This window comes from Spodoptera frugiperda, chromosome 3 (genome assembly GCF_023101765.2).
Source record: "Spodoptera frugiperda isolate SF20-4 chromosome 3, AGI-APGP_CSIRO_Sfru_2.0, whole genome shotgun sequence".
Taxonomy (NCBI): domain Eukaryota; kingdom Metazoa; phylum Arthropoda; class Insecta; order Lepidoptera; family Noctuidae; genus Spodoptera; species Spodoptera frugiperda.
Window position 1 is genome coordinate 2,250,134 of NC_064214.1, and position 10,393 is coordinate 2,260,526.

Below are 10,393 nucleotides of genomic sequence, written 5' to 3' on the forward strand. Positions count from 1 at the left end.
GTTCGGCGCTGTGTACCATTAGTACGAGTCTGATTTACATTTAAAATAATCGAAACGAGACCTTTGGGCGTTCTGATTGGTTGGTTTATTCAAGCCGGCCAATCATCATCAATCAAACTTATACTAAGTGTACTGATTGGCTGTTGCAAATGAACCAACAAATCAAAGCGCCGACCGCGCTTTCGTTTCTATCTCGTTAGAAGTAAAACAAACTCTTCCTGAGCCCTCAGATATGACTAACTTATTCTTCGAATAAGTACCTAAAATTAAATTCTCTAAGAAATGTGCACATAAAATTCTAACACCTACTTTGTTACTTCCATTAAATTTTAAGCTTTATCACATAAAACTTACTCTGTTTTCCAGATATTCCGTTCCGGCCAAACACAACCAGAAACGTTAAGTGTGCCTTATTTAAATCCTCTTGTGTTGAGGAAAGAATTTGAGTCTATTTTAGGTATGTATTAACTTAACTATATAAAATAAAACTTATGTACTTTATCATAAAATCTACTTTTCCTTGACATAACACTTCTTATTTAAGCTTGTCACTATTTCAGTGGTTATTTGGAACCTACCAACCGACGTAGTATGATCAATTTGTAACTCTATTTTCATAGCTATAAGAACGACTTGGGTAGAACTATAAAATGTATTCTAAATTCCAGGTAGGGAAGGAGACTCATGTTTAGCTGATTCCGGTTTCGTGGAATCGCATCCAATCGTATATTGGAACTTGGTATGGTTCTTAGAACGAGCAAATATCGAGAACCATCTCCCTGATCTCTTGTGTCCGGACTTCCAAACGAAGTACCATAGCACTGACATGCTCCATGATTCAGAGAAAAACGGTGAGTTATATGATAGTTTATTCTATTGTGGAATTGTTCCTAAAATTCAATGATCAATGTCAAGACAAAGCACTTATTTCACAAGAGAAAAAAGAATAAACACAGGAATGTCATAGCCCAGAGTTACTTACCTAAGAATTTATTTCATCCAAAGACAAAGTTACAAGAAGACTATTATTATTTACTCATTAGTTTATCCATTTACAATCTTTCAGATAAATCAAGAAATAAGTTTCGCTCTGCTGTTCGCTTATACTTCACGTCTTCCGTAGAAACTGCTAAAAAACGTGTCAAATGTTAAAGTTAATCACTTTTTATGGATATTGTTAGTACCCACTCTCTGTAAGACATTATGTAGATAGAAGATAGATTAGGAGGTTCTTATTTGTAGAATATTGTAGTTAAAAATAAATCGATTTTATTAAATATAGATCTTGATTCCAATAACATGTAGACTTGGTTAGTCTTACTAAGAAAATACGAAATTAACTGTTTTTGCTGATAATAAGACTATAATCTTAATATTCCGTCACAATACACATTACAGGTGGATGTCGCGTGATATGCCTTTGGGAAGGGAGTACAGAGGGCGACACGAGCGCGGGCGTGGCGCTGCACCGCGCGTGGAGGGAGCGACGTCGGCAACACGCGCGCTCGAGGGCGCTGCAAGCCTTACTGCTTACTAGGGACCAGGAACACGCGGGACATACGTAAGAATATTGTTAATCTATATCTATTTTTTACCTCCCAACGTCAATCCTTTTATCCTCAAAGGGGTAGGCAGAGGTGCACATTACGGCACGTAATGCCGCTGTACAATGTAAACCCACTTTTCATAATTTATGTTGTAAGTCCCATGTAATAGGGGGTGCGCTTATTGCCATATACTGGATACAACTCCAGACTCTGTGCTACAACTGAGAATTTTTTCGAAAAGCCGAAAAATCTCTAGTTATATTTTACCCGACTCGGGAATCGAACCCGAGACTGGTAAAGTTGTCCTTGTCAAGCAGTCGCGCTTTCGACCACTCGACCAACAAGGCAGTACACATACAGGGTGACTTTGAATTCGACGTATTCCTCTCGGGAGGTGATAGTACAACTAATTTTCTACAAAATTAGCCCTGAGGTCCTTGGGCGGAAAGTGGCTAGTTTTTGAGATATTCAACATTTTCGATTTTTGTAAAAAAATCCCGAATCAACTACAAAAACATCAATAAATAAAAAACTACTGGTTTGATTTAAGTGCTTTTAGTTTTAATCAGTTGCCAATGCATCAATAAACATTTATTAACACTAATACTTTCACAAATATCTTTCGTTTCAAAATAGCAAGTAAATTCTTATCGAATTTTGTTTTAGGTCACTAATTTGGTCAATAGTAAACTAGATTTATTTCAAAAAAAATATATGACACTAAGCGTACAAACCATTAGAAAAACTTCCTTGGTTTATTAGCTACCCAGAAACATAAATTTTTTTACAAAATTCTCAAAAACAAATGAATTAATTGATGATAAGTAAAGTGTAAAGAGAAAAGGGCAATTACAAAAACATCTTAATTTGCAAAATTTTGTTCAAAATGACCTCCCCTACGACGAAGACATGCCCGAATATGCTTCCTTATCTCTGTGACGGTCACTCTTGAACTGAATATGCGTCCTATTTCTTTAGCCGGTTCAAATGTAAATCGTACAAAATCCAAGCTTTCTTCAGCGATTGATGGATGGATGGGAGCAATTTGACCACGACTGTCGATGGTATTACTAACTATCACAATATCCTTTATTAGTTTCAAAAAAGGCAACGAAATCCAAAAAAAAAACAAAACCAACAGATTTACGAATGCGGTTTTTATTTAAATGTTTGTTTAGATGTTATAAAACAATTACTCGATTGGAACCAAATTTTTCCCCAATACTTGAAATGTTGAGAATTATGCGAATTTTTTAAGGAACGATACAGGGTTCTCGAGCTCTAGTAATAATTACAAATCTTGTTCAAAGTGACGCCCCCTTACGATAAATGCATGCACACGCTTATATCTTATCTCAGAGATGACCACTCTTGAAATGTTTGTCTCATTTCTTCAGCCGCTTCAATATTTTTTTCACGAAGAATTTCAATATTTGGTATTGGCGTTACAAGGACTTCATGTGGCCTCACACGTAGAAGTCAACCGATGTTAGTTCTGGACACCGTGCAGGCAATGGAATCGGACCTCCCCTGCCTATCCAACGCCTTGGGAACGTGGTATCCAGCCATTGTCGCACAGTTGTTCGATAATGCGCTGGACAGCCATCGTGTTGAAATATCATACGTCTCCTTGTTTTTAAATCCACATTTTCAATAAGTGGCCCTAGATCATTCCTTAAAAATTCTTCATAATTCTCCCCATTTAAATTGCTGGGTAAAAAGTGAGGTCCAATTAAATGATTATTTATGTCGCCCATCCATATCCATAATCCATCCATTTAATGAGTGCCGCCTTTGCGAACCTGTCGGTTTTTCTTTTCTTGGATTACCATGCATTTTTGGGGTCAAAAATGGATATTGTGATAGTTTGTAATATCATCCTGATCGAATTTGCTCTTATTCGTCCATAATATTCGACTTAGAAAGCTTGGATCCTCAGCGTCGGTATTCAATATAAATCTACAAAAATCTAATCTCCTTATTGGATCTCCTTCTTCTAACATCTGCACAGGCGTATAGTGATACGGGTGAAGTCCAGATCCGTGAACTATCGACCACACCTTGTATTGGGATATTCTCAATCGAGCTGCTATGGTACGAGTCGAAGTAGTAGGGTCGTCAACCATCTGCTGTATTACTTCTTCTTCATCTTAAGTGATGTAATGCTGAGGTCTACCGGCATCACTTTGCCGACGCTGAAACTGTCCGGTTTCCGACGCACGACGATAGATTGTACTGAAGACGGTTACATGTGGCGCTCGTCGCTGAGGAAAGCGACGAATGTACTCTCGACGAGCTTCAGCCGCATTGCCGTCACAGAAGGCATAACAATAAAAAATATCGGCGTACTCGGAATTAGAATAAGCTGCCATTGTTTAATAGATTGCACTAACAGCGAAAAAAAATTGTAAAGGATTGCGATTTTTTTAGGAGAAAGATGAAAAATCAAATGTGTTTAAAAGTGTCTGACGTGACAATTATTGAGAAGGCATAGGTATAAAAGTAAAGAGTATACATATCACGTAACTAAAGAGTATCATTTCATACAATTATGTGCTAATTTTACTGTTGTTGAATCTACTGTGCGGCAATGGCTCGATATCTTGGTTCCCAAGTGTTGGATTGGCAGGGGGTCCAATTTTATGGCATGCACGCTATCTAGAACATAATGCCGGTTGATTTTTACGTTAAGTCCCTTGTTTATGTAGACGAAATTGGCCGTCTATCGAAATCTTTCTTGGAAACATAATTGTAACGGCTGAACAAATAGGACGCATATTCAGTTCAAGAGTGACCGTCACAGAGATAAGAAAGCGTGTTCGGGCATGTATTCATCGTAGGGGAGGTTACTTTGAACAAAATTTTGCAAATTAAGATGTTTTTGTAATTGCCCTTTTCTCTTTACACTTTACTTATCATCAATTAATTCATTTGTTTTTGAGAATTTTGTAAAAAATTTTATGTTTCTGGGTAGCTAATAAACCAAGGAAGTTTTTCTAATGGTTTGTACGCTTAGTGTCATATATTTTTTTTCATAAATCCAGTTTACTACTGACCAAATAAGTGAGCCAAAACAAAATTCGATAAGAATTTACTTGATATTTTAAAATGAATGTTATTTCTGAAAGTATCAGAATTAATAAATGTTTATCGTTGTATTGGCAACTGATAAAAACTAAAACAACTTAAATGAAACCAGTAGTTTTTTATTTATTGATGTTATTGTAGTTACTTGGGGATTTTTAACAAAAACCAAAAATAATGAATATCTCAGAAATTAGCCACTTTCGGACCAGAGACCTCAGGGTTAACTTTGTAGGAAATTAGTTGTACTGTCACCCCCGAGAGGAATACGTCGAATTCAAAGTCACCCTGTATATCTGTGTTAAAGATGTATAAGGAAAAATCCTACTTGCTACAACGCAATATCATCAATCATGAATCATATTTGTTTACATGACAGCGTGGCACTGGCGGTTCTCAACGGTTTGCTGAGCAACGACCTCACAGACTCTCTGAGTAAACTAGCCACGTGGCGGGAGAACACATCCACCCACAAACGATACCATTCCTTCTATAGGTATGTACAACTACCCATATTTTATACGTTTCTTAGTTATAACTAGTTTCCTAACTTTATTCTTAACCCTTCATGAGTTTTTGGATCAGTGTGTGATCCAAAACATTTCTCTACCTCAAGTGGTTTTGGATCATCATGTAAGCCAAAACAAACACGTTTAAAATTCCCGCTGTTTCTTATTGGAGCGTTTAACCCTTGGTATGCCAGAACGCAGATCCACACAAGACACAATGTGTTTTCTATTGTGTCTTATATACATACACCCACTCGCACGAAGTGCTTCGCTTCAAGCTTCATTGTGTGAACTGCTAGGAAGTGGAACTCCTTGCCGGAGTCTGTGTTTCCCGATGGGTACAACCTGGGTGTCTTCAAAGCCCGAGTGAATAGGTTGCTTATGGGCAGACGTGCTCCATCGTAGGCCGCATCATCACTTACCATCAGGCGAGATAGCGGCCAAACGTCGGCCCATTTAACATAAAAAAATAAATAATAAACAAATTATAATTTATTGTATTTCTAAAATTCACAGAGACATCTTATTCCTCGCGATGGCAGCCCTCGGTGAGCACAACATCGACCTCATAGCGTTACAACGCGAGTACACTCGAGCGCTCGAACAGCTCGGAGGAGAAGCAAGACCTCAGGACCTCCCTCCCTCCCCCACCGCCGTCTGTTGCCGACATTACTTCAAACGACTACGACTAATCGTAGATGAATAAACAAGTACACGAAGTACATAAAACCGAGATAAATATACGTTGCTTTAGTTGCGCTAAAATTAAGCTTAGTCCATCATACTTGCGCAAACTTATTCTTTGTTGCGCAAAAACATGGTGGGTGAAGTTTGGTCTGTAATGTCCTAAGTAATGTTTATTTAACTTATCTTTGAGTTTAGCGTCTTTATTTTGTCGATAAAGGCGTGTTTTGTGGTGCGGTATCGCTGCTTTCTATTGGGTAATGTATTAATTGGTTGCCTCTGCAATATTCATGTACTCTCTTCTCAAATATGCTTAGAGCTGTGTCTCTTTTTCCACTACTCATATTATACTTTTTTTTTCATATCATATAATTTATGTGCATTCAATATTTTTTTCTAAAGGAGGTAAACAATTAATACAAACACCCAAACTGTTGAAGTAAAGTGAATACTTTATAAGTTTTCAACATAGAACGCGACTAAGATTTTTCGAGTTTCCAGCATTAAGTCGCGCCGCGCTTTATGTGATCAACACATAATAACTTTTAATGCGTTAGACGCAAGAACAGCAAAATGCACCATTTAATGAATTCTTAACGTAACTCCAGCTTGAAATGCTTTTATTTACGACGGGGCTACTCGAAACGGGTCAAATCCCTTCAAACGTTTATTTACACACATTATATTATTTACATTTAAAACAATATAAAACGTACGTGTATATGAATAGAATGTATTGTTTGTTGATAAAGAGTTATTTTATTATTTGTAGTTTAGTTTTGATCTTTTCGTTCTATATACAACACAAGTAGGAGTACCGTCCATTTTATTTTAGAACGATATAGTTTATCGAAGCATTACGTTTGTATGGCTACAACACCACAAGTTGACGAACTTCACAAGCCCGTCCAAGCGGGATCAAGGTACACTTGATTCAACATTACTTGTAATAAATGATGAATCTACTAAAAAGTTGTTGTAAGGTCAGGACTGTAAGATAAGTGAAACTGTATGATTTATTGTGGCCTAAGTCTCATGAACATTGCCCCAAAGTATATTTCGAAGTATTGTTCACTCATAAGCAATGTATGTAAGAAATTCACGTTTCGGCATATCCATTAGTCTAGGATCGTGGGTGCTAAGTTAAGTGAGGGGCGGTGGCTGTAGTAACATATGTACATAGAGTTGTTGTATAGAGTAGGTGTAAGGCCAAGGAGGGCGGTATATAATTGTGCTTAATTATGTGATGCCAGTGCAGTGACGCGGTTGAATTCGTAAACGAATTGTATGAAGAGTTTGTGTGTGTGTTTACATAGTCACATTATTTATGTCCCGTGCACCCAGAGTGATTATCATAAACATTATAATAATATGTAAACTAATATATAGCAATTTTGAAATAGTAACAACCTTTTTTACACGTATGTATATGTAGATTTTTGTGATATATACAGTATATAGCGACAGTAAATAATGTGACTGCCAAAATTCAAAAGTATTCATGAAAGTGTCAATATAGTTAGTTGATATGATGAGATCATATTGTTTAATTTTATCTAACCATTCTCTATTTACTTGAATCGTATGACTGCCATCTGTTCTGAGTAGCATTGTATGCCTTTAGTAAAACGTAGCACTTTTTAACTAATATTTTGTTACTTAAAAATACCAACACAAGTATCAGAGTTGATAAAACCTATTATTTCAATGTACATAAATAAAATGGTTTATTTTACTGGGCAGTTCATCTACACTGCAACTCGCAAATACTCAGACTAACTATTTCGTATTATTTTCATTCAAAATAATATGTAACACACTATTTATTTGAAACTAACATTTATTTTAGTTCTAAACAACAAAAAGTCAATGAAACTTAATTTTTCGATCAAATTCTAGTTCTTATTTATATAAATCTACAATCATATTTAAATGTGTATTTTAAACCTTGGCTTGTTCTTTTTCTGTATCCAATTTTTTATAATAAAAATGTATTTTCCTCTTTGAATTGTATGTACACTAGTAATCATGTACAAGCCATATTGTTAGTTCCGTAAAATTGTACAATGAAGCCATGTAAGGGTTATTTCATGTTGTAAAATATTCACATAAGGAAAATGGAAGATTTGAATCATATATTCAAAGCTACTGTCATAAAAGACATGCGATTAACTTGCAAAGTTCTGTTATTGAATAAAGATTATTTTATTTTGACAAGTGTAATAAAATGCATATAATTTTTATAAAAAAAATATATAAGGCTTCAATACCAATTGTTTTATTTATTCATCCTATCTATGTACAACATTAATTTTACACTGTAACTGCTAGCTACCCACTGCAGTAACTCAATAGTTCGGCTCGTCGTGTCTCGCGGAATGCTACTCATGATCATGAGCCTCTAGCATGGCTTAAAACTAGTCGAGTTCCTCATCAAACAGTTACATGAGTAAGACGATAATCAATTTATGTTCAACATTATTGAGACATGCCTAATACTCTGTATAAGAATCTACCATCATGATCATAGTAACAATCATTTACTTTATATGTGGCTCCTTTCTTATAGGCCTTCTTAGGTATTCTTATCCTTTCTGGATAATTCATGATCTCTTTTGGATCTTCAACTTCATTCCTAAACTCAACTATACCACTTTCAGGGTATTTATCGTGGAACAATTTTAATTCTTTATGTTCCTCCTTCTCTCTGACTATTTTTTCTTTAGTGCTCGGGCTTGGTGCTAATTCTTCTGTTGAGCTTACAATAATTCTATCCTTAATATCAACTTGATTACCTTTGTCTAAACTTTTCTTAATTTTCGCAGTAAGTTCATCTAAGGTTATAAATTTATCATCTCTTTTTGGCTGTTTTTCTTTAGAATTAGTTTTAGTATCTGAACTCTGTAATGCAAGAGGTTCATTACTGTCAGTAGGCTTGGCATTAGTCTCTTTGTTTTCCTTAGCTGCACATTTTCTAACAATCCTCTCGAACTCCCCAAGATCTCTTTCAGGTGTGATGTCAACTTTAATAGATTCCTTCTTCAATGGGGGAATAGTTCTTTCAGAGAATTTCAGGAAATGTTCCCTGACCTCTGGTGGTATGTCCAAAGAGCCCTCCTTCAGTTCCCTCCAATTTCTCATAACTGAAGCATCGTGACGCGCGATGCGCTCTTCTGTGGCTGGTTTCCATGGGAATTTGAGGAGTTTCTGCAATAATAAAATTGTAACAATAGATAAAATGTTCACATTGAGTACCAAGTGAGAATGACTACTGCTGTAGCAGTAGATGATATGATATTAAATAGTTCTGGCTTTAGCTACAATATCAAAACAAAAGTAAAATTGTTTGAGCTACAGGGACACACTGCTATGTTTTCGACTTAAGCATGTCTAATTAGGTATTAATGCAATAAATACTAGTGTTACAAAAGAATTCAAGAGTTAAGTACGAGTATTGACTAACTAACCTTTACAAAAGGTACAGTAACAGGAAAGCTTTCAGCTATCCTCTCCGGAGTCCACTCATCAGGTTCACTGCTGGCCAAGTGACGGATTTGTTCCTTTTCACTCCAAGTCAGTAAGTTAGGCATGTGCTCTTTGAAGTACTTGTCTTTAACGATGTGATGACGCAGCTCATGCTTACCCACTAAAGTCTCTGTTTGAAATTCTTTGTATGCTTGTCCGACCTGTAAGTAATGTTTGATTATAGTTAAAACTAAATACATTTTAGGGTTTTGTAAGATGAGAATTGGTAACTTATAACGGATATAGGAACGAAACTAGACTTGGTCCTGGTCATAGAAAGAATTATATTAATGTTGGACAGTGAGAGAGGCCGGTCAGAACTATCTACTCACATTATAAAAGTCACTTTCAGATTGTTCAACAAATTCTTCAAGATTTTCTTCTTTTATTGGCATACCATCTTCTTGAAAAGCTTTTAATCGATTATTTAATCCAGGGTTTGGTTTTGCAATATCAAATCTCCGACTCCTCAGGTTACGAATTATAACCTTATCACAGGTACGGTATAACTGCCTCAAATGTATTCCAAACATGGTTCATTTATTTTAAAACGTTAATACACATAGAACTTTGGTATATTATGAGTTAAAATTAACTTTTTAATACAAAATAATTCAAACGCTTTGCTTGTTTTGATTCTTCAACACTGATGAATGTGACATGACCATCATGACATTTGACATAACAATCATGACATGTGCTTGTCAAGCAAGTATGAAAGTTTGACGTTCACTAATGCGTCTACCACACGTGCATGCTTGACCGCAGTTTTACTTGCGCATGCCAGCTTGTACACTGAACACTGTGCGTGTAGTTGGTAAAACGGTAGCATGCGCAAACTCCAATGCTTGGCTTGATGGGTTTTAAACTTGCTTGAAATTCTGGCATGCGCAAGCTATACTTGTACAAACTTATCTGCGCGTGTAGTTGGTAGTTCAGTGTTCAAGCCGCTCTCAGTTTAGTCGAGTGGAGTAACTGTATGCGCACGGTCGTTAAAAATGACGGATTTACTATTGTGGATTTGTAAATAATTCCGCCAATCGC

General features: G+C 36.1%; 2 protein-coding genes across 7 annotated transcripts in view; one reads left to right on the plus strand and one right to left on the minus strand.

Annotated features, from left to right (window-relative positions):
- LOC118274167 (DENN domain-containing protein Crag) overlaps positions 1 to 8,093 on the plus strand; it is a 42,197-nt gene extending 34,104 nt beyond the window's left edge. For all 6 annotated transcript variants that reach the window (XM_035591589.2, XM_035591587.2, XM_035591592.2 and 3 more), the window contains 5 exons: positions 367 to 457; positions 669 to 851; positions 1,399 to 1,561; positions 5,011 to 5,127; positions 5,657 to 8,093. In XM_035591589.2, the coding sequence (XP_035447482.2) occupies positions 367 to 457; positions 669 to 851; positions 1,399 to 1,561; positions 5,011 to 5,127; positions 5,657 to 5,846 (744 nt within the window). In that variant the 3' untranslated portion in view covers positions 5,847 to 8,093. The remainder of the gene's footprint in view (positions 1 to 366; positions 458 to 668; positions 852 to 1,398; positions 1,562 to 5,010; positions 5,128 to 5,656) is intronic.
- A 160-nt stretch (positions 8,094 to 8,253) lies between these two features.
- LOC118274169 (uncharacterized) lies at positions 8,254 to 10,015 on the minus strand. The gene is made up of 3 exons (XM_035591595.2): positions 9,682 to 10,015; positions 9,292 to 9,510; positions 8,254 to 9,031 (listed from the first exon to the last, which is right to left on the minus strand). The coding sequence occupies exons 1-3, from the start codon at positions 9,880 to 9,882 to the stop codon at positions 8,303 to 8,305; spliced, it is 1,149 nt and encodes a 382-aa protein (XP_035447488.2). The 5' UTR covers positions 9,883 to 10,015; the 3' UTR covers positions 8,254 to 8,302.
- Positions 10,016 to 10,393: the final 378 nt, after the last annotated feature.

Excerpts from the sequence above, each read along its gene's own strand:
- LOC118274169 (XM_035591595.2), bottom strand. The coding sequence starts at position 9,882 with ATGTTTGGAATACATTTGAGGCAGTTATACCGTACCTGTGATAAGGTT. Across the intron at positions 9,511-9,681 it reads CTGAAAGTGACTTTTATAAT|GTCGGACAAGCATACAAAGA; the intron begins GTGAGTAGATAG and ends CATTACTTACAG. Across the intron at positions 9,032-9,291 it reads TTACTGTACCTTTTGTAAAG|AAACTCCTCAAATTCCCATG; the intron begins GTTAGTTAGTCA and ends TTATTATTGCAG.